At 28.9% G+C, this 23,399-nt stretch overlaps 4 protein-coding genes across 12 annotated transcripts in view; 3 read left to right on the plus strand and 1 right to left on the minus strand.

Annotated features, from left to right (window-relative positions):
* Positions 1-505: 505 nt before the first annotated feature.
* Positions 506-4,004, plus strand: LOC103577043 (ras-related protein Rab-9B). 3 transcript variants are annotated; one of them, XM_008557520.2, is made up of 3 exons: positions 506-1,091; positions 1,196-1,619; positions 2,652-4,004. In XM_008557520.2, exons 2-3 carry the CDS (start codon positions 1,206-1,208, stop codon positions 2,910-2,912), a joined length of 675 nt encoding a protein of 224 aa, XP_008555742.1. In that variant the 5' UTR covers positions 506-1,091; positions 1,196-1,205; the 3' UTR covers positions 2,913-4,004. The 3 variants fall into 3 exon arrangements, with proteins under 3 accessions (XP_008555742.1, XP_008555741.1, XP_008555740.1); XM_008557519.3 differs by having other exon boundaries at positions 506-853; positions 954-1,619; XM_008557518.2 differs by having other exon boundaries at positions 506-1,619.
* Positions 4,005-5,121: 1,117 nt separating this feature from the next.
* On the minus strand, positions 5,122-11,956 carry LOC103577044 (high affinity copper uptake protein 1). Of its 3 annotated transcripts, none has more exons than XM_008557521.2 (5): positions 11,409-11,956; positions 8,237-8,383; positions 7,871-8,103; positions 7,720-7,749; positions 5,122-6,616 (listed from the first exon to the last, which is right to left on the minus strand). In XM_008557521.2, the coding sequence occupies exons 2-5, from the start codon at positions 8,375-8,377 to the stop codon at positions 6,415-6,417; spliced, it is 606 nt and encodes a 201-aa protein (XP_008555743.1). In that variant the 5' UTR covers positions 8,378-8,383; positions 11,409-11,956; the 3' UTR covers positions 5,122-6,414. The 3 variants fall into 3 exon arrangements, with proteins under 3 accessions (XP_008555743.1, XP_008555744.1, XP_008555745.1); XM_008557522.2 differs by having other exon boundaries at positions 8,237-8,396; XM_008557523.2 differs by lacking the exon at positions 7,720-7,749.
* An 87-nt stretch (positions 11,957-12,043) lies between these two features.
* LOC103577046 (anaphase-promoting complex subunit 15) lies at positions 12,044-13,971 on the plus strand. 2 transcript variants are annotated; one of them, XM_014440196.2, is made up of 4 exons: positions 12,044-12,257; positions 13,235-13,294; positions 13,357-13,548; positions 13,761-13,971. In XM_014440196.2, exons 1-4 carry the CDS (start codon positions 12,132-12,134, stop codon positions 13,764-13,766), a joined length of 384 nt encoding a protein of 127 aa, XP_014295682.1. In that variant the 5' UTR covers positions 12,044-12,131; the 3' UTR covers positions 13,767-13,971. The 2 variants fall into 2 exon arrangements, with proteins under 2 accessions (XP_014295682.1, XP_008555746.1); XM_008557524.3 differs by lacking the exon at positions 13,761-13,971 and having other exon boundaries at positions 13,357-13,746.
* LOC103577048 (ecdysone-induced protein 74EF) overlaps positions 13,786-23,399 on the plus strand; it is a 64,658-nt gene continuing 55,044 nt past the window's right edge. For 2 of the 4 annotated variants that reach the window (XM_053740862.1, XM_053740865.1), the window contains exon 1: positions 22,232-23,021. The gene's annotated coding sequence lies outside the window, so the exon portion shown is untranslated. Of the gene's footprint in view, positions 13,866-16,126; positions 16,587-22,231; positions 23,022-23,399 lie in introns of those variants that run through there. The other 2 variants (XM_053740864.1, XM_053740863.1) reach the window with 2 other exon arrangements.

Below are 23,399 nucleotides of genomic sequence, written 5' to 3' on the forward strand. Positions count from 1 at the left end.
ATAAGAGAAGAGACAAATTTTTTCTTTCTAAACAGGGCATGAATGTGAATGTAGCAGATTTGAGAAAATTGATGTTCCACAATAATCCAGTATATAAACATTTTTTTTTTTTTTATAATTTATCGTTTTGAAAAAAATCCAAAAATTACTAGACGTCGGTCAACTTCAGTATCATGTTTTAAGGGTGCATCTGTAGCGTAGCGCAGTTTGTAATGTACACTTATTAATTATAATTATTACTTTCGCGGTAAATTTAAATATCTGAAAAATAAGTTATTAGAAATTGGAGAAAAATTTTTTAAATTTTGTCAAAATAAAATGGCGGCAGAATATGATACAAAAAAAGGACGTAATGTAAATTTTAAATACATAGAATACCAAAAGTGGGAGTAAAAACCGACAACACCCGAAGTCCGCTCTCTCACTGTGACAAAATTGAAAAAATAAACACTTAAAAAACAAGGTTAGGTATCCAATCGATTTGTTGATATCGAGTATCCAGCTGGTGTTGCTGATAACTTCAGTTTGTTCTATGACAGCATGGGCGTTCCTGGTCTTTGTTCTATTTTATTATCAGTGCCAGTCTAAGCAACAGTGATGTGTCAAATATTTTTAAAAATAAATTAAAGAACCAAAGATTTTACAAGTTATTTATTTAAATTCACAGTTTACAAAATATAAATAAATAAATACATGCATAAATTTTAAAAAAATTAAAGCGAGATGAAGATTTATAAAAAAATTTTAAAATCAATGACAGCTAACCGCCAATTTATATTTTCGTTCAGCAAAATATTTATTTAAATCAATATCTCAAATAAAAAATAAAAATTATTAATCTACTGTCTGAACAGTAAATATATTTATATAAGTATATGAATATTTAAAATTCATAACAAAGTATCCAATGATACTGACATAATTTTTTTTTTAATTTTATGTATCACACAAAGAGCGATAGTTATTTTTTTTATGATTCTTACATACAAAAACAAGTCATATGACCTTCGGATAATTTATTAAGTACTGAGGCTGAGTAATTGTGTACAAATAATGAAACATATAAGGAAATCCATCTAATTAAATCAAAAGTATAAAAAAATATATTTATAATAAATTAAAATTATTTTTATAAATGATAATTTAATGACAAGAAAGAGAAAAAAATAATAAAAATAATTATTATGTCTGGAAGTAATTCACTGATGGCAACTTCACCACGTAGTGGAACTGCACCAAATAGAAATTCACAGAAATCAACGTTATTGAAAGTTGTGATACTTGGGGATGGTGGAGTTGGTAAATCATGTCTGATGAATAGATTCGTTTCAAATCATTTTGACGAGCACAGTTTCCATACTATTGGAGTTGAGTTTCTGAACAAAGATATTGAAATTAATGGGGAAGCTTACACTTTACAAATATGGGATACTGCTGGCCAAGAAAGATTTAAAACGTTAAGAACACCATTTTACAGAGGCTCTGATATTTGCTTACTGACTTATGCTATTGATGACAGAACTAGCTTTAGAAATTTAGCACTGTGGAGATCAGAATTTTTGTATTACGCTGATGTACAAGAAGGCTCTTTATTTCCTTTTATTGTTGTTGGTAATAAAGTAAGTATTTGTTTTTTTTTATTTATTTTATTCAAGAGCGTTCAGACAGTGGCCCAGAGTTTTTTTAAATTTCAAATGACAGCTGTCATAAGCGCATCAAAATTTAATCAAGTAATTAAAGATAAAATTAAAGCATTAATTGACACAAGGACAATTTTGCTGAGATAGATTTTTAAAAAATTACGTACAGTTGATATCAATTGAGAGTTAAACGAAATTTGGAAAATGATTCCAGTAAAGACTACATGTCAACTTTATAATTTGAACTTTTAAATTTTGTAGACTGAAATTTATTAAACGAATTTTCTTTAACTTCTAATTGAAGAAAACTGTAAGTAATTTTTTAAAAATTTCATTTCGAGGCGGAGTTGTTCTCTTTTCAATTAATGCTTTAATTTCTTAAATTAATTATTAAAATTTTAATACGATTATGACATTTCAGTCATTTTTAATTTTTACTGTTGACAAATGCTCTTAAAAAATCTAGTAACTTCTGATTTATACTTCTGTAAGATATTACTACATCTTTTTACAAAAAAAAAATTTCAGTACCATTACAACCGAGAGGTTTTCAGAAACAAATATTTTTATCGTCTACAAAATTATTTATTATGAGGTAACAGACCTAGTACCCGATCAGGGAACTAGTACTCAATCCATATACTTGTATATCTATATTTAGTAAAATTTAGTATATAGATATATAAATATATGACTGATGGGGTACTAGTTCCCTGGTCGAGTACCGGGTCTCTTACCTTACTTACAATTTATTTGAACTTGTAAAAAAAGTTTATCGGTAAAGTAAATAATTAAAAATTTTAATTTAATTTTTTGTTAATTATTTTTATAAACATTAATAAGGCTGAAGTAGAAGTTATTAAAAATTCTTAAAGAATCCGGCGACTTTTTTATTAAATTTTACAATTTATTCCCATACAAATTATTTAATATCAGAATTTATTGGATTGTTTGAATTAAACATTAGCAATAGATAGATTTGGAATTAATTATTAAAAAAAACTAAATCAGGTTGATGTAGCAGAGACTGATAAACAAATAACGACAGAAGAAGCACGTGCTTGGTGTGCAGAAAACGGTAATCCGCCTTTAGTAGAAACGTCTGCTAAAAATGCAACAAATGTTGAAGCAGCTTTTGGTGCAGCTGTTGCAGCTTGGGCTAAACTAGAAGCTAAACTTGAACGTCCAATTGTTGAAGATACTATTGATCTCTCAAAACAACACTCGCCTCAACGCTCTAGCTGCTGTATGCCATTGTCTAGCTCCGAGTAGGTCTTGGTACTAAGATTAAATATTTAATATTTTTATTCGGCTATTAATAAATTATGCATGTGGGAAATAATTATTTTACTTTAACCCTAAACTTATTAACAATTAATTATTGGAGAAAAAAAAATTTAATTACTAGTAAGTAACGACAGATTATATAAATATTTTTTTTTGTGATTTAGACCAAAGTTCTCGATGGATTTTGTTAGTAAAAAGTTTTTTATTTTTAGATTAATACAAACATAGTTTATGTGTTTTTTTGTTTGATATAGAAAATTTTAAAATACATTACTCAGTTATTTTAATTTTAATTTTACAAATAAATACGAAAGCACTGGGAATTTTATCGAGCTTTCGTTTTAGGTATAAAAAATAATTTGAAGCAAGCGCATGCTCTGTGAAAAATGCTCATGGTATTGAAAAAAAAATTTTAATAACAGATAATATTAATAGTTTAAGAGTAATCTCACACTGTTAAAAATCAGGAGTGAATAGCCTGTGTAAAAAAAAATCCGTTCTAAAAGATTTCAAAAAAGTTCGACATGTGGAACTTCCAAATTTGAAACAGATTAGAATTTTTTTTAAACTTTGTAATTTTGATAGTAAAAACAAATTTTCCCTAGGATTTTAAATGAGCGAAATTTGAGTAAAAGAAGAACGTTTTTAAAACATATTTTCAATAAATTTAAACCTCGTTTTTTTAATCTTATGGGATATTGGTTTCTAGCGGGAACTTTTTTGAAACGAGGATAAAATGTAGTAAAATTACTTAATGTCCTAGACAAACGTTTATTTTTATTATCAAAATTACGAAAATTAAAAAAAAGTTCCACTCGAGGTTCTAATCTGTCTTAAGTTTAAAAGTTTCACAAGTCGAACTTTTTTTGAATCTTTTTCATGGAGAAAAAAGTTTGTTTGTTCAGCGAAGTGATCTTGATTTTAAATAAAACCGCATTCACTCTGCAAATTTTTTACAGTGCGAGTACTAATTGATCAAGACATCAATTAAAAAAAAAAAACTCTTATCATCACTTAAAAAAAACAATTTGTTGTTTTTATTATTTATTTACAGTATTAAATAAAATAAAAAATAGTTCACGTACCATCGGCTTGTGATAATTACCCAAGTATAGCTTCACATTATTTTTAAATAAAATCCACCTTTTTTTGTATTACTTAACAATAATATAAATTTGTACATATTTATATAATATTTGCACCTTTATTGCGGGTACAAACATATTATTAATTTTGTTTTGGTATTCGTCCCAACAAAGACATTCACAAATATATAATAGGTGCTTTATCATATACATTAAGGTGATAAAAATAATCATTTTTTTTTTATGGAAAAAATATTAAATTAATTTTCAAAGTCGCGCTAAACAGACTTCGGTATTTTTATAATTTAAACAAAAAAACAATTTTTAATTCTCGTTCAAGATTTTTTTTTAATAAAGAGGAAAAATTTATGAGCGAAACTTTGAAAAATTTCAAAATTAAAATTTTTTTTTAATTACAAATATTTTTGGCGGTAAAAATAAATTTAAATGTCAAGAAATTCTACTTCATTACGTATTTAAAAAAAATTTACGTAAACAAATAATTAATTATAATAAATTAAAAAAAATACCGGAAATTAGTTTGCGTACGTTCTTAAAATAGACCTAAAATTTTTTTACGAGTTTTTTTTTAAATCAAATTTTTTTTTCTTACTGCGAAGTAAAAAAAAATATCCATTTTTTTTTTTTTTTTTTTTTTAAATCTAATATACATAAAAAAATGAAATAAAAGTAACAGTGAATTACAACGCTTACTGTTTGTAACAATAAATTGTAATGCGCAAATGAAATCATATCACGATAAAAATTCATCGACATATTTTTCGGATAAAAATCTATTAAATGTTGCGTGTCATGTTTTTTATAAATAAATTATATATATATTGTAATAAATAATGATAACGCTAATATATTATCAGCCGCCATAACTTTTTTAAATAACAAAAAAAAAATTACGTAATAGTAAGAAAATGTATTAACTGACTGCGCCTTAAAGATAAATTTTTGTATCATAAAAAAATGAATATGATAAATAAAATAACTATGCTTGTTTAAAATTAATATTGTCTATTTAATAATTAATTATTTTTACAGGTTAATTTAATTAATTAGATTAGGTAAAAAAATATTTTTTTTTTTTTTTATATATATATATTAAAAAAAAATTATATTCAACGTAACCATTAATTTTCTACATACATTTATCAATTACCAATATACTATGTTGCAATATCTCAACAATATTTACAAGTAAAAATAATTTGTCTATTTATTTAGGCCATTCTCAGACAGTGCCCCCACTTTTTTAAAATATTCAATGACTTTCAATTGTAATGACTGTATTAAAATTTTGATAATTCACAAAAAGTTAAAGCATCAATTGAAAAAAGGACTCGCCTACAGATTTTTGAAAAAATTATTTACAGTTGAGATCAATTAGGAGTTAAACGAAATTTGAAAAATAAATTTCGGTAGGATCTTTATCTAAATTTTATGGTTCAAATTTTTAAATTTTGTAGGCTTAAAATTATTCACCAAATTTCGTTTGACTCCTCATTGATAACAACTGCCAGTAATTTTTTTGAAATTGAAGGCATTCTCAAACAGTACCCCTAGTTTTTTAAAATTTTTAATGACAACTGTCATAAACGTATCAAAATTTAATCAATTCATGAAAACAAAAATTAAAGCATTAATTGAAAAGAGAACAATTTTACTGAGATACAGATTTTCAAAAAAAATAACTTACAGTTGACATCTATTAGGGATTAAACTAAATTTGGTAAATAATTTTCAGTAAAATTTTCATGTCAATTTTATAATTTGGATTTTAAAATTTCGTAGGCTGAAATTTACTTAACAAATTTTATTTAGCTTCTAATTGATGACAACTCTAAGTAATTTTTATTTAAATTCTATATTTCTTTTGACAGTTCGTTCAATGAAAATTTTGAAAAATTGGAAGGCACTGTCTGAGAATGCCTTTAATTAATAAAATTTGAATACTGTTATAACAGTATATAGTCATTGAATATTTTTAAAAAGTGGGGACACGGTCTGAGAATGTCCTTACTAATAATAAATAAACAATTAAATTAATTATCAGCTAACTTGCGAGCCGATTTATACTAAAAAATACTGATAAAAAAGGTTGTTAATAATTTTCTTCTTTGCCCGACATGATCATATTTATATAAAATATATACATATATTTATTAATGAATATTTAATTCCACATTAGCTAATTAGGCACAATATTAAACGTACAATAAATACGTTTGTTGTATGGAATAAAAAATTATTATTTTATTATTTGTCAATTCTACTTGTATCGATCGTATAAATATCATCAACATCGCGAGCGTACGTCCGATTAAACATCATAAGTAAAGAAGAAAATAAATTAATGTGTGCGATATTTATGCTAATGATAGTGGGTATTGTTAGTGACAGTGTTCCGTAACGTCTACAATTACGGACTTTTTCCAGCCAAATAAAAAGTATCCGATCGCTGCACCGAGAACTACTGCGATACAAAGCCATACGTTATATGTCATAAATATCAACATCAGGAAGTACGATAAAATTATTTGAATGATATGTAATAACGTTTGGAAAGTATGCATCCATGACAGCATCGTTGGTCTGTAACAAAAATAATTATTTTATTTAGTTATTTCTTTTATACATTTGAGGTAAAAGGCCTAATACTCGATCACGAAACTAGTATTCGATCATTTCATGTATCTGTATATCTATATTTAGTAAAATTTAGAAGATATAGATATAAGAAGTGTGCGAATAATTCGAATTTACGAATAATTCCTATCAAATCGACTCGAGCTTCAAATTAAACAATTCGAATTATTCATAAGTTTTTGAATTATTCGTAAATTTTTAGACAATTCTAAACTTTCCGAACTCGTAAATAATTCAAATTTTTGGTGGAGGTAATTAGAACTCAGACACGAATCTACGAAAAAATTATTTTTGTTTGTTTTAAAAACTAAGCTCTCCATAAAATAAAAATTTAATATTTGACAGCTGATCAAATTCGAGTCGAGTAATTTGAAAAGTTACAAATAATTCAAAAACTTTCGGATAATTTGAAAATTGACGAATAATTCAAAAAGTTATGAATTATTTGAAAATTCGAGATTCGATTTGATTTAAACCTGATCTACACACCCTAATTCAATATACAAACACACACAGAAAAAAAATTCTCGACTGCAAGTAAATATTCTTGATTTAAGAAATTTTTTTTGAAAACCTCAACTTTCTGACCAAGACAAATTCTCTTAACTCAAGAAAATCTTGACTCAGTATAGAAAACGTTTGTCTTGCAAAATATTTTCTTGACAACAACTTTCTTTCTGTGCATAAGTGAACGGCCACTAGTTCCTAAATCGGGTACTGGGTCTCACCTCAAGGTAACAAAAAATTTTTTACGCGACTTTAAAACCTTGGATAAATATCTCTATTAAAATTTTTCATAAATTACGAGCAATATTTTTTAATTTAAATTCAAATGATAAATATTTACGACATTTAATTTATAGAGATATTTTTCCTATAGTTTTGTAGTCATGCAAGTTAATTAAAAAATGCTGATGATAAAAATCATGCCTTGAAAAGAATAATAATAGTGAGAAAAAAAAAAGTGAAAGATACGTCATGCAGGCAGAGTAGCTGTAAACAAAAACAAGAAACAAATAATTTATATATATATATATATATTTACTCACGGTTGTCTGTGAATAACTTCTCCGACCATACTATAATGTTAAATATCATAAAAAAAATTACAATCTCAATTACAGTTAGATATTATTATGGTGATTGTCGTTAATAGTAAATTAGTATAAAAAATTGAAGTTAAAAAATTTCTAAACCTACTGTACAACACGACTGTCTTCAGTGGTAGGATTTTTTTCCGGTGGTACCGTGACACTTCTGTATTGAAGTGTATTGTAAGTTTTCCAGAACAAATATTCTCTGTAGTACTTCAGTCCTTCATAAAGCGCAGCCATTATAATAATGCCTATCATCGAGCCAATTAATCCTCCCATGGTTGAAATTTTCCATGATTCGAAGAGAATTGTTTCGTCATACCCAAAGTGGAAGTACATCTATAGCATTATAGTGTTATGTAATTTTTAATTAAAACTACAGCCAACATCATCATTCTTTCACTATAATTATTGACTGATAAATTAATAATGACTGTAAACTTATTACTTATAATTATAAATATTTACTGACCATCATCATATGCATTCCTTGCATTCCATGCATATGATCAGGCATGGGATTGGATTCTTCTACATTTGCCATATGCTCCATTTTCGAATGATCCATGGCACTGTGATCATGATGCTCATGACCCGAATGATTCATTTCCATTTTTATCTGCGTGAATAAACTTTTTAAATAAATATATATTAGACTGTGTCTAAATAAACTTTTTTTAAAAATATTATTCGAGATGAGGAAAAAAAATGTTTAATTCTGAGCTTAGCATTAAAATTAACAGCTGCCTCGGCGCAATTTTCGATTTTTCATTTAAATAACATGGGAAAAATTTTTTTCAAAGTTTAAAACTTGATTACTCATTACAGAATTAGTGCATCAGAAAAAGCAATAGATAATTTTGTTGAAAATTAAGCGGTCTACAAAAAAGGTCTCTTATAATTTTTCGATAAATTTAATTTTTCAAAAGTTATTCGTCAAAATTTAATTCATGGTAAATTTTTGTATTATTTGAATTTCCCGCCGAAACTATCATATATCTTAAAATGTTATAGGACCATTTTTGTAGATCATTTCATTTCCCACAACACTTATTTTATACAAAGTTTTCGAAATTTTTGAAAGTTCTTTAGTTATTTGCATTTAAATGTAAATTTTTTTCAAGAAATTGTATTCTGGCAGATTTTAATGAATTATTTTTAAATGCAAATAATTAAAGAACTATCAAAAAGTTAAAAAATTTCGATCAAAGTAATTTATGGACAATGGAATAATTCAAAAAATTTAAAACCTCTCGTTATCAAAGTCAGTTAACTTTCACAGTAATTATCTTTTTCAAAATAATCTACGTCAGTTATTTTTGTTGAACTTAGTAGTGAAAACTTGGTATACTCTCTCTTTACTAGTGTAAAGTACAACTAAATAGTTTAGAGTCTTTTAATGTACGACAATGTTATTAGATGTTAGAAAATCAGTTGGTATGGTCATGAAATAAATTTACAAAAGTTAAGTAAATTTAAATATATTATGCAAGAAGTATTACTCCAGAGAAGATAAATATTGTTGACTAAAAAATTTATTGATTTGATTAAATGTATTTTTAACTCAATAATTTATTATTAAAAAAAAAATTTACATTAAAAATCGTTAAATTTGATTTCGAAATAAAGAATGACCAATTGGTGACGAATTGTCTTTTTTTTAAGCCAAATGTGCTTTCATATCTTAAAATATGTTTTTCATTTATTAAAAAAAGAACTTAAATTTGACTTGCTTTATTTTCAAATTTAAAAATTATGCCAAATTCAAATTATTTTTTTAACTGGGTTGTATTGTTTAAGTTATTGTGTTTACCAACATCCGTACATATTGACAGCACAAATATTTTCAATCATTTTTTAAAAAAAAGTAACTTAAAATTTAATTTATTTTATTCATTAATAAATTATCTTTAAAATTGTGCGAATGTTTTTATAGTAGAGCATATTTGCATAAATGTAAATATAATTTTTACGTGAGTAAATCAGTTGGGACCGAATATACAGAGAAAAAAATATTTATTTGACACAATAACAAAATTAATAAATCTCTAATAAAATTTTTACTTGACTCAAGAAATTTTTTGTGCTATGAATTGAGAACTAAAATTTTTGAAATCCTTTTTTTCTATATAACCCTTAGCAGGACACATAATAATTAAATTCTTGAATTCTTGATAAAATTTATTGAGATGAGTTTTCAGAAGCGCAATTTTTTTTCAGTGATTCAAGTGTTGAAAAAAATATAAAGATAAAGCATTATAGTCAATAATAAGACCAGGAAAATCATTAACAGCAAAACTGATTAAATATAAAAAGAGTTAATCGATAAAATATTATTACATTAAATTACTACTGAATTTATATCACGGAGTTTCCTTATCAAGTTTCCTTATATTAAACCTGATATCAATAAAAAATATAACTGCGTAAGCTCTTTTAAAGATTCAACGTAAAAAAATCCACTATAAATAAATAAGTTTATAAACGTCATCTTTTAAATATATATCATATTACTTTTACCTCAGTTTAGTTCACAAATTTATCAACAACGGATCCGTTACCACAATTTTAATATAAAAGCCACAATTATTCACATTTTATAAAATAATTTTATTAAAACCTGATAATGCCTGAATTATTTCTTAATTCGAATTGGTGTCAAAATAAAATTGATAAATAATTTATCTCATAAAAATATTTGAATTTTTTCAATATAATTTACTAGCATTCTTTGAAAATCAATAGACATTCCATAGAAACCACAAAGAATACTTTATCTTCATAAGATCAGAATTTATCCATCTATTTCGTCATTAAATCAATGACACAGATTAAAATATATTTATATATATATTTATTTATTTTTTTAAAGTATCGTCAATCTTATTGATATCAATTGGATCAATAAAACCTATATTACAATTAAGAATTTAATCATAAGAAAGAGAAATGAGAGAGAATGTGGTATGCTTTTATATATCAGCAGTTGAAGATATATATAATATACATATATAAAAAGTATGAGAAAATGTGAGTTCAAGGATCCAATATATCCTGTTTTGAACGTAAAATAGAAAGTAAGTACGTGGAATAATGCAATTACATGTACGCGATAGTAAATAGAAAAATTTAATTAAAATAATTAGTAATTTTTTTGTGATTTTGAAGTTAGTAGACAATTAAAAATTTTTTGATTTTTTTTTCAACAAATCAATGAAAAAAAAAAAAAAACTAAAAATATGCACATGTAGAAAATTAAAAAAGCTATAAGTGCAATTTTTCAAAAAATTTATTTTTTCATAATTTATGATTTTAAAAAAATTCAAAAACTATCAGACGCCGGCTAACTTCAGTATCATTTTTTTTAGGTCATAAAAAAATGACATAATTATTTAAAAAATAAATCAACGCGTACAATAGGGATATCTTATTGATAAAAAATATATAAGATAGCAAAATAGATAAATATTTTTTTATATATATATATATGTATATATTTTTTTTAAACATCCGTTACTTGATGTTGGCTAAAATGAAAATAATAAAAATTAAAATAGTGATTAGTGATTGAGAGGTCATTATATTGAATGTCAATGATAATATATATGATATTTATTTAAATATATATGTAATAATAAACTTACTCTTAGTAATGCAGGTTATATCACAAAGTATATTTTTATCAACTGAACCGTTGTCACGATAGTCCAGTTGTGAATGTCAGTGAAAAAAGTAATCCTGTTACTTTGAACTTTTTAAATTTAAAAAATGTGAATGTTCTGGTTCGGAGTCCAGTTGAAAGGACGAATGTCTTGTAAATAAAAATAACTGGGACGACTTTCTAGTTGATTGTAAAGTTGGGATTGTTGCCCGCGTAACACGATCACCATTTAGAAGACTAAGGAGTAATAAACCAACTGGTGAATATATTGCTGCTGGTTGATGTAATGCTAGCTGGTGATGGTGATCCTGCTGCTGATTTCTATGGACGTAGATTAACTACTGGTAGTGGTGAAGTTTGAGGTGGTGGGAATCGAGTTACGAAAGTTTGCGGTGGTGGTGGTGAGTGAATGTGTCTGATATTAATTCTGAAGATCACATGCCGCTGAGATAACGACAGCAATCGATCATCTGGAAAATTTATGGGCGGTAATTTTGAATTTTATTGCAAGATGGCGTAGCTAGTGTATCGATTGTTGGCGGGTTATCGTTGGTAGGTAACGCGGGGTTATTTTAAATTTTAAATGCGCGTGCGCAGAAAGTTCTAGATCGTCATGTTTTGTCATGGAGGCCATTGTATTTTTCTACGAGTCAGAGTTACAAGTTAAAAGTTGATTTGATTTAAAGATTTTATTGTAAATTTGATCATGTCTTTCATGCCATTGTGGCCGAATTTGCAGCCTAGAGCTACAGATCCGTTGTGGTTTAATGTTGACAAGCCAATTGATGATGAAGAGGAAGTTGAGAAGCTGGAGACTGTGAACCAAGCATGGGTATGTCAATATTTATGATCCTGAAGTTAGAAGACAAGTCAGTTTTTTTTTGTGAAAAATTAATTTAAAAAAAAATTAAAAATTGCATATGTGAAAAATTTAAAAACCTCTAGGTGCTATTTTTTGAAATTTTTTTTTCTGTAATTTATTGTTTTTAAAAAAAATAAAAATTTATTAGATGTCGGCTAACTTGGGATGAGTGTGAATATAGCAGACATGAGACTAATTTCAAATTACAAATAAACAGATTAGACAATTCAAAATATCAAAATAATAAATCCACGTTCTCATTTTCAAATTTGATAGATGTGTATTTTTTTAATTTTATTCGATTTTTAATCAATTATCTCTTATTTCAAAATTTTCAAAATTGACAGTTGTCAGTTACATTCACATTCATAATTTTAGTGCCATTATTTTATGAGTGTGAATTTAGCAGACATCAGACAATTGAAAACTTTTAAATAGATAAATTAATTAATTAAAATAATGAAATTTAAAAAAATGCGTGTACTATTTTTTCATTGATCTGAATACGCATTTTTTTATTTTTACAGTCGAACTTCATTATAAGATTATCATTATGTGTTTTTTAAAAACCAGGTACGCGATAGTTTAAGAGAAAAATGAATAGTCTTATAGCGAGGTTCTACTGTAGTTAGTTATTGAAAAAGCATTGGGATAACCCATTTTGCCAGGCCCTACTGTATTTTACTGACATTTTACTTATTTATTAAAAAATTTTTAAAAATTGTCATTTGTCAGTTACATTCACACTCATAATCATTTTATGATTCTGAAGTTAGCGGACAATTAATAATTTTCAGATTGAGTGCAATTTTTTTTATATTTTTTTTTTATAATTTATCGTTTTTAAAATGAAATAAAAAAATTATTAGATGTTGGCTACCTTCAGTATGATAATAATTTTCATATATTTTGAATAAATAAATAAATTTTTTATTTTATTTATGCAGAAAGATCGAGTCAAAGCTCTGTACAGTGATCAGATACCTATTGGAAAGTCTGCGAGCGATGTAAGTACAATAATTTATTATTTTTTGTCACTTAATTGAAGCTAATTAATGATTTTGCTCAGTTTCGTGGCTCAGAGGAAGAAGATGACGAAGAAGAGGAGGAAGAAGGCGAAGGTGAAGAAGAAGAAGAGTCTGACACTCATGAAGAAGAGGAAGAAGAGTTTGATGAAATCGACATGGAAGTCAGCTACACTCATCAGCAGCAAAGATCCAGTCCAACTGATACTCCAACTGATCCAGTCTCCATCAGAATGGTGACTACTTCTCGATACTCTTAAGAAATAATTAATCATAAACTTACTATTTATTATTTATTATTAACTAATTCAATTGCTATTTATTTTTCACATAAAATTCTTGCGCCTGTACGTTAAGTCTTAAAAATTACCTTTAATTCAAATTGCACAAACGCGTCGTAAATAATTATGCCAGTCATTAGATAATAAAACTTATGATAATTTTACAGATGTGAAACCAGGTGTAATTAAGTAACTCCTGATCCTGCCGGTAATCCTGAATGAGAATATCCTTCTCCATAAAACACCGAGTTATTTATCCTTCTCATCCACTGGTAAGCGATTTCCTTCGTAAAAAATTCAAACCGGCAAAATTTAACTTTCTTCAATAAAAATTGTCAATCAATTGATTAAAAAAATATACATATACATATATACTTATCTAAATTGGTAAAATTTTTGTTTTATTATTTAAAGCAATCGAGAGTATTATAATTAAACAGATTTATTACCAACAGAAAACATCATAGGTATCTTTAGTAATAAAAATAAGTTGTCTTAAATGTTAAGACGAACTTTAATATTTAGGATTTATTTTACAACTTAGCTCTTAACGTCGTTAAACTGAAAACAATAATTAAATCGTCATAAAGCGAGAAAATCCTTCGGTTTTTTTTTAAAAAAACTTGGGATAATGGATTTAGATTTTTAAAAAATGCATTTTTTTCACATCCGATTACTAAATTGCTAAATAACAAGTTGCGTACTTATATTATTATCGGCTTAACTGGGCGACTAGTCTCTTTACTCTCAGCATTTAAGTTTGCATGGGCATACAAGTATAGGGAATAGGGGATAGTGTAGGTAAAGTGTAAGCAATACAAGGGCTACACTTATTATTATGTATTATGTTAGAATAGAAGAGAGTTAGAAAAGAGTGTATGGTATGGTATGAAATGGTATGCTATGGTATGGTATCTTCCTCTGTAGATTTTCACCTATACACTAGGTGTGTGAAAGTGTAGTGTACCTATAGAGCGCGTCGAGTCTTTCAGCGAGTAACTGAAGTAAAGCCAGGTTGGTGCCCCCGCTAGGGTGAACGAACGGCAACGCTCAGGCAAAAGCGATCCCAAGCAAAGTGCCTCCGCCTCTTCTCTTCTCTCTATACATATATATATTCACACAACTCTGTCCTCCGCGAAAGGCCTTCGCCTCTGACGTCACGGTATTTAAATCAGCGAAAAAAAAACACGCGAAAAGTTAATTAATAAAAGATAAACATTAATACAAAAATATATGGATGTATATATGTGTATGTATGTGTAACAAAAAAAAAAATTTTTTTAATTTCAAAACCAAAAATCCATAAATTTCTCGACGTGAATTTCGCTGAGTAAATAAATAAAAAAAAATTAATTAAACAGGTTTTTTGTTGTGAAAATAATTAAAGTAATTAACGAATTTAAATGTGAATATAAATGTTTTAACAATTTAGATCAGCAGATGAAATTTCTTCTTTCTCTGAGTTTAATCTGTGGAGTGTATATTTTATATTATATTATATGTATATAAATAAGAGACCCCTTTCACTCTAAAACCTGTGTGAGGTCTAAAGTAATTACGAAACTCGGTCCGAAAGTTAATCTTAATATCCAGAGTAGAATCCTAACCTGCCTCAAAAAAAATAATAATAACAATAATAATAAATAAATAAAGTTACAGCATAGAAGATAATAAACCGCGGGGTTACTGGTGTCTGCGCTTAAGAAATAAAGAACCAGAGTACGTTGAATCTTTGGAATGAGCTGTGCTTAGTATCACCGGGGATAAATGTGTAAAGAGGTAAAGAATACGCACACACACACACACACACACATAATTGGGTGCACAGGTGGTAAAAAGTTTGAGTGAAAAATAATATTAACTAAAGGAGAGACTGTCGAGTGTTGGGTTCACAAGCTACAAACTACAAGATATAATATAATTGAGTAAGAGTAAAATATGACAATGATGTTGTTGCTGTTGTCGAGTTAGGTAACGTGTAAGAGGGTTGCGATGGGGTGTGTTGTTGTTGTTATTATTATTGTTTCTTTTTTATAAGTAGGGGAAAACGTGACGGATGGACACGACGGTGTAGTAAAATAGCCTGGGATGAATAGAAGCAGAGAAGAGAAGAGGAGAGGAGAGGAGAGACTTTACACATGTACAGATATACTTATTACTCAGTACTCTGGGGTCTGTATTCAGTACTTAGTGTTTTTTCGAGTAGAGGACTGCGAGCGTACAGTACACCAGTATTGCATAGAGGGAAAAGAGAAATGAAAGCAGATGAAAGAATGAAAATGAATAGAGGATAGGAGAGAGGTACAGAGTACCGAGGGAGATGAGAAGTGGGTAGGTGCGCACGCGAAACAAGGTCGGGGAAAGAGAACTATAGGTATAGGTATAGGTGTATGAGCAAGTAAAGAGGAAAGGTGCGCAAGTTAAGTAAAGAGGGACGGCGCTCTCGTCCAACGAGAGCGAGACGGACTGCAGGAAAAGGCAGAACAGCCAGGCCAGAACTCACCAGAACTCACTCTTCATCGTATCGCGGCTCGTTCGGTCTTCAGACGCACGTTAACAACCCACACGAGATACGCGTGGTTAGCAAGGCTAAAGTGTCGCTGCTCCAAGACCACGTGCCGTGCGATCTACCGGCTAGTTACTTACGTACTCATTATTTGTTGTTTAGTGTGACTTATGTTGATTATATTATATCATCATCATCATATTATTGCGTCTAGTCCATCTGATTACCACCAAATCGCTGGTGGTTTTAAGTGAATGGTGTATTGTTTTGAATTAATAACTTATTTTAAAACAAACATTTAACACGTGGTGACTTATTTGAGTATTGCTGTTTGCTGATTATATAAAAAAACATATACATATACATAAGTATAAATATATATATTTTATTATTGATTGTTGGAGTTGATATTGGAGTTGGCAGGACGTTTTATTTGAGGAATTACTTTTCGATAACTATCAGTGAGTGCTGTCTTCTCTCTTTGAAGGTACAGTAATCAAATAAAATAAATTATTATCATGTATGTATGAATGTACAAATTATTGATTTATTATTCCTGTGGTTTATTGTGGAATAGCTTGTTATGTACTGACTAGTGTTTAGAGTACACTGCACTCGCAGCAGTTGTTGGTATTTAATTTATAAGTTGGTGGATTCATATGTTCGCCAGGAAATTCGGGGAGAGACCGTGGAAAAGCGACAGGTTTTTTTCACCGGCATAAAACATCCGCGGATGGTTTCGCGACGAGGAGGGTGAGGAGAGGAGGCATGTTATTGAGTATTGTTGGGTCCAGGTTAAGATAGAGCTCGCCGGAGTGGTTAATGCTGTACTGTTTGCACCGGCTCTGCGGGGTCTCTGACCGCCCGTCCGCGCCTCTCAACTCGGCTCGCTGTGTAGCGTAGCTTTTGCTTGTGTGCTTGGTGCTTTAACTTGTCCACGTTGATATTCTGCACTTCGTTGCCGCACAATCGTCATCGTGCTCGTCCTCGTCGTTGCTACATTGCTGAGAGTACTTACTCCAAAACGTGCGATTAAGATTACGTCTCTTACTCTAACTCTATCCATCTAACATCCATATCGCTCTGTTCTCGGGCCGCATCACCATCATCATCATCACAATAAAATTTTCAAAACCGCAGAATTATTTTGTCTCAGTCAAGTGACTGTTGCGTAATTTTCAATTGCGGTATTTATCTCCTAGAACGTTTTTTTTATTTTAAAAATATTTATTTTCTTGCTTTCTTAAATGCATTTAATTGATGATTTATATTCATGCTCAACATATATATATATATATATATATAACTTTTTATTTTATCATTACGCATTATTTTTATTATTAATGTCGGATAAAAAAAATATACGACGCAATTTAAAAAAGTTGTTAAAAATCATGAGAAAGGAAAAAAAAATCCGGCGAAATTTCTCCGTGAAAATAAATTCAGATGTTTATGTAGTATAGCTGAGATAAGCATCACTTGTGCACGTGGAAGAATCACCATATATACCATTACCACCAGAAAATTTTGTATTTTGTATACATATATACACGTGTATACTTACATACAATGTAATGTATAATACAGCAAAGCGGAGTAATTTTTAGTGTATGGGCAAGAATATTCTGGATGAGAACTTCTCGAAGAGACCGTTACGTAAGAAACGATTGAATGCCCGTTCGCAGAGGCATAATAGTATACATCTAACTGACCGCTCAGATGCTGAATTCACTTCGCTAAATTATACTACTACATATATTATGATTACACACTGATGTGAGAAAGAAAGTGCCAATGACACTTGATCACTAGATTTTATCCACATCCTCCTCTTTCACCTCCAGTTAATATTTATCCTTTTTTTCCTCGGAATCAATCTGCGGTTAAAATCCCGACCAATTATTGGCTAAAAAATCTCTATTAAACGTAATTTGTTTGAAATGATAATTTATTAATACTGATATTAAATAAATGAAGCAAATTGATTTCATATATTTAATACGCTGATTTTCTCCCTTGCCTGTGGTCTTCCTAGGTGGTACTATTTCGCATTGCTGCTGAGAATAGATTGTGCCGATTACCCAGACTTACTAATGTAATGTAACAACTTGCTGTATTAGAACACATACACATTTATATAAATATACAAATATATATAACACAACTTAACGATACGAGGAATAATACGAGACATGACGTCAGAACAATTATAAATATCCATGCTAAATTATTTTGACTTATGATTTAATAAAACAAAATTAGTCTAAACATAAAAACATGGAATGGAGTTTTAAAAAATTTTAAACATTTTTTTTTTAAATGTATGTGCGCTAGTATGTATGTATGTATGTATGTAGATATATACATGTTATCTGGCGGTATTGCGGCTTAGCTTTCTGGTGGAACAGCTCGCCGAGGAACAGCGGCCAGAGCTCCTGCTCATGCAGTGTGTGCCCCGCAAGAAAGAAATGCGCCCGAGACTCTGGTGCATTGACCGCAGTTGACCACACGTCATCAAATAAGTGACGTCACAAGCACACTGCTGAGATCCACGTCACGGTCGGTTGCATCCCCAAGGGGCGAGCATCAAAAATTGTCCCCTGTGTATTTTGTTTGAATTTTTTACCCATGGTATCCTTTTTTTAAATCAATTAAGACACTTTAATTAAATTTTTAAAAAATTTTTAATCAACTCCGATTGCAATTACGATATTACTTGTTTATTATTGTTTCTTGCCTTTCGTTTATTGTATGTACTTTCATTATATATTGCAGATACACATACACTCATATATACATATATATACACACTAAATACACCTTAATACAAGACGATTTGAGCGATTGCATTGCTGCGCAGAGAGACAGCGAGAAAGTCTTGGCAACTTTCTCCAGTGGGTTTAACTTGCACCGCACGGGTCACCAGCCACGGACATTAAGAGCAAACGTTTGCTAGTATCCTATTATTTATATACATATATATATTGTCGTACATAAAAATTACTCAAGAAAGCGCACTTAGAGCTTCATATTGAGTGTCAATAAATGTTTCCATCGACACATTAAATGTGCAATTAAATTTGAAATATTAGATGAGAAATTTTTCATTAAATACGTCTTTAGTATCTATATATTTTATATACTTTTTTTTTTTTATATACTAGCGAGTTTAACGAACAGGCATTGAGCAATTTGTTAGTAACATTGGCCCAAATATTGGCCAGTGATCCCAACAAAATGTACGCGACTTGTCGGCTCATCATTTTTCTGACTCATATATATATATGTATATGTGTGTGTATTGGTATTAAATGAACTGTATGTATAGTTACGAATACGGAGGTGTCATTGACTGACACTGGCCCACAATTCGTACATTAACTTCGGTTCACTGTAGGTCAAAACTTAAGCGACACCTACGTTACATAGGTGCGAACGATATGTACACAAGAGTCGAGGATAAATAATCTGTTTCACGGTACATATGAGTGGGCAGTAAACAAAAACAGCTACAATAGATTATGGGACAGAATTACTGAGCGAAGCCGTATGACACGCGGCCGTAAAAAAATAAATCTATTGTCAGAAAATGGAGAAAAGAAAAAAAAACTCGGCGTTGTTTAATTTAATTAGTCGGCATGAGATTATTTGTTTAGCGTGGAGACTAAAATATAATTTTTGTATCGGAAATAAACATGGAGTTACGTCATGTTGTAAAGTAATTTATTTATTTTTTTTTACTGCTTATATTTATTACGGTGCAGTAAAAAATATTTTTTAAAACCGATTTAATTTACCAGGGCCGTGCGAGGGATTTAGATTGTAATTTTAGTTAATGGGAATTAATATCGTTAATTTACCTTGTAGTTACACCTAAAATTCATTTGGTAACATTTTACATGAGATAATGGGCATAGGTGGACCCCCCCCTCTCCCCCTCCCGAATTTATATGTCATGGCGAGTCATTGGCTGGTGGACCTTGACTATGTTACAATATGCCTTGGGCAAGTCCGTGGCCGTCAAAATAAAATATTAGGAATTTGCCGGACCAACAAACTCAAGGCTACATAAATATTTAAAAACAAAAAGAGAGAATGGGTTTGATAAGTTTATTATAATAATAATAATAATAATAATAATAATAATAATAATAATAATAATAAAATAATTAACGTTCATTAATTATAATATGGAAATTTATTTATAAAATTAAGTATTTAGATATCTAATGTGTAATGAGTTTAATAACGTCCATTAATTAATGCGGAAGAATTAAAAGTGTAGTGGAAAAAAAGAAAAAAAAACGGAAGTACTGTAGATGGTTATCGGTAGTCTCGTTCTGTTTGGGAAATTATGGAAAAGTCTTTACAACTAGTACGCGGGAAAGTATTTTTCAACGGTTCAGTTTAGACGTTATGCAGACCCGTGGAAAATACTTGCACTTTCGTTAGAAAGTTTAGAATCGTTCACCATCCGTTGCAATTTAACCACGGACCTTCTCAAACGTTTTAATTATACATTTCCGTATAAATGGCGTCTACAATTCTTTTTTTTTTTTTTTTTTTTTTTTTTCATTATTGTCTTTTAGTGAATTCATGACAAAGTAAATTCATTGTGTGTCACAACAATAAATACTACATATATATATGATATTATTTATCATGTGTACGAAATTAAATTCCAAAGCATCGCGCGGGAATAATTCAAATGCTCCATAAAGTCTATTCAGTAAACTCTTGTGCTCTGACATTGCAAAGCCATCAGTGTAATAAATAAATATAAAAATGATCTTGACATGATATTTAATCATTTTTTATTAAGTTTATGGGAAAAAATTAATGATACTGAAAGTAGCCAAGGTCTAATAATTTTTGGATTATTTTTCAAAATGATAAATTACAAAAAAAAATGTTTGAAAAAATTGCACTTATAGTTTTTTAAATTTTCTACATGTGCATATTTTTAGTTTTTTTTAAATTAAATTGTTGAAAAAAAAATTCAAAAATTATTAAGTGTCTGCTAACTACAAGATCATAATCAGTCGAGGTCTAATAACTTTTGGTTTATTTTTCAAAATGATAAATTACAAAAAAAAATATTTTTAAAAATTGCACTTATAGTTTCTTTAATTTCCTAAGTATGCATTTTTTTTTTTGAAAAAAAAAAATCAAAAAATTGTCTGTCAATTTCAGGATCTTAAAAATAAATCCATTAAAAAAAAAAAAAAAAAAAAAAAAAAAAAAAAAAAAAAAATTCTCAGATTTAAAAAATATTATTAGCCGTGTTAATGCATAAAGGCCAAGTTAATATCCATTGATACACAAACTTGAGATAATCTAAAAAAATGATGTGTAAAAAGAGCAGATACACAACTAAAAAATGATTTATGTATGTATGTGGATGTATAGTTATTGATGCTCGATCTCTTTCAATCAGATAATAAAATATGTAAAACTATCTCACTTGACTTTGCGTGTACATGTGAGAGTTAAAGCTTTGGTTGTGTGAGCACACAACTCGATGGCCGTGGCTATGGCCTTACGAGCCCCCTCTTGTTCGCACCGAATCCACGCGACGTGTGCACTGTGTGTATCGTCGTCGTTCATCGTCGTTATCACTGTGTTCAATATATATATATATATATATATACATACATACATACATACAAATATGTACACTAGATAAAGACAGACGGATTGTAGGTGTACTGTAGATAAAAGTGAGTAAGGGTAACGTTAATGTAAAATGAAAGAAGGAGACAGAAGGCCGCGTAACTACATGGTGTAGTTTATAGCAGAGTACCATGTAGTTGTATATGTAGTTGTTGTTGTAGCTGTTGTATAAAAGTCCTACTACCACTACTATACTCATAGACAAGAACAGCGCGAGCTAATATAGCGAGGGCGAGGCGAACAGAGAGGGAATGATGAGAGGTTGAGTAGAGGAGAGAATCTGATGGGGAGAGAGGAGAGGACGGGGTGTCGCGAGTATCTAACCTAGGATAGTGGTGTTTAGCAGTGGCTAGGCTAGGCAAACTGAGAGTAGTTGCCGCGAGAACGCTGCGTTCAGTCTTTCTTCTTCGCGCGTACTACACTCATTGCACTATCACTATATTTTTTTTTTTTTTTTTTTGATACCAAAAAACTATTTTTGATTCCTCAGAATTTACTACACACATTCTATGATTATTGCTATTGATAATAAATTTTTTTTTTATTACAATTAATTGCTTTTTTAAAATTAGTGTTGCAATTAATTACTTGGGTAAAATGAGACTTGTATACTTAAGTTTAATTTTGTTATTGATTAAGTGATAACAAGTGTTGCAAAGACATTTTTTGTTTTGTGGTTTTACAACAGCCAATGTTTACTCACAAAAATTGTTGAGAATTAGTGAAATATATGAGGAATTAATAACAATATATGGGCAATGTGAGCATCTGTTGAATTAATACCGTAACTTCCTTTATTTGAATATGTGACGTACGTGTCCGTCCTACCCGCGATCTTGATACCAAAAGTGTTGCAATTATCCGCAGAGATTTGTGTATTAAATATATGATATAATTATAACAATTAAGTATATATGTTACGTTATATATACGGAGGATTGATTCATATATTTAATAAATATAACTTTATTTATATTTACATTACTCACTCGAAATTTGTTAACCAGTGGATTTCGAAATTTGTTTATAGTTTTAAATATTAAATAAAGATTGTTTTTAATCGCTAAGGAGGTGAGACAAATTTAAGTGCTGAGTGAAGGAGTTAAGTTATATATGTTAGTTGACGGTAGTTAGTGAACCTGAACGGTCAGCGTGACAATATATATTTATATATATATATATATATATATATATTAGTATTTATTTAAAAAGTGGCCATTTATAAATCCGGAGATTTTTTTCTTACCTGGTAAGAATTTTTATTTTACTACTTATCAATTAATTAATTATGATTATTTATTATTTATAATAATTTAAATTTTTGAAAGTACACGAGTGCCAAGTGTATCGCTTGATTTTGAATAGCGCGCCAAGGCTGCACAAATTTAGTTTTTGCCAATTAAAAATATATAGATTTGACATTCTTTAACACAACTATCAGACCTTGTCATTTGTACAGTATTTTTATTTTGTCTTTATTGATATTATATATTTATATATATATATATATTAATATATACATATATATGTGCAGGGTAAATGTATGCGCACGTATATTTTTTTGTACTAGAACCATGAATGAATCATCATTTATATCTCGTGTAAAAAAAAAACTAGTCACGTCGGA

This window comes from Microplitis demolitor, chromosome 7, assembly GCF_026212275.2.
Source record: "Microplitis demolitor isolate Queensland-Clemson2020A chromosome 7, iyMicDemo2.1a, whole genome shotgun sequence".
Lineage (NCBI taxonomy): Eukaryota > Metazoa > Arthropoda > Insecta > Hymenoptera > Braconidae > Microplitis > Microplitis demolitor.

What these genes read in the sequence shown, in the direction of transcription:
- LOC103577044 (XM_008557521.2), bottom strand. Translation starts at nt 8,377, where the DNA reads ATGGAAATGAATCATTCGGGTCATGAGCATCATGATCACAGTGCCATG. An exon ending in AAGGAATGCATATGATGATG is followed by an intron (nt 8,104 to 8,236) that starts GTCAGTAAATAT and finishes ATAATGCTATAG; the next exon opens with ATGTACTTCCACTTTGGGTA. An exon ending in GAAGTTATTCACAGACAACC is followed by an intron (nt 6,617 to 7,719) that starts GTGAGTAAATAT and finishes TTTTTGTTACAG; the next exon opens with ACCAACGATGCTGTCATGGA.
- LOC103577043 (XM_008557518.2), top strand. Translation starts at nt 1,185, where the DNA reads ATGTCTGGAAGTAATTCACTGATGGCAACTTCACCACGTAGTGGAACT. An exon ending in TTATTGTTGTTGGTAATAAA is followed by an intron (nt 1,620 to 2,651) that starts GTAAGTATTTGT and finishes AAACTAAATCAG; the next exon opens with GTTGATGTAGCAGAGACTGA.
- LOC103577046 (XM_008557524.3), top strand. Translation starts at nt 12,132, where the DNA reads ATGTCTTTCATGCCATTGTGGCCGAATTTGCAGCCTAGAGCTACAGAT. An exon ending in AGACTGTGAACCAAGCATGG is followed by an intron (nt 12,258 to 13,234) that starts GTATGTCAATAT and finishes TTATTTATGCAG; the next exon opens with AAAGATCGAGTCAAAGCTCT. An exon ending in TTGGAAAGTCTGCGAGCGAT is followed by an intron (nt 13,295 to 13,356) that starts GTAAGTACAATA and finishes GATTTTGCTCAG; the next exon opens with TTTCGTGGCTCAGAGGAAGA.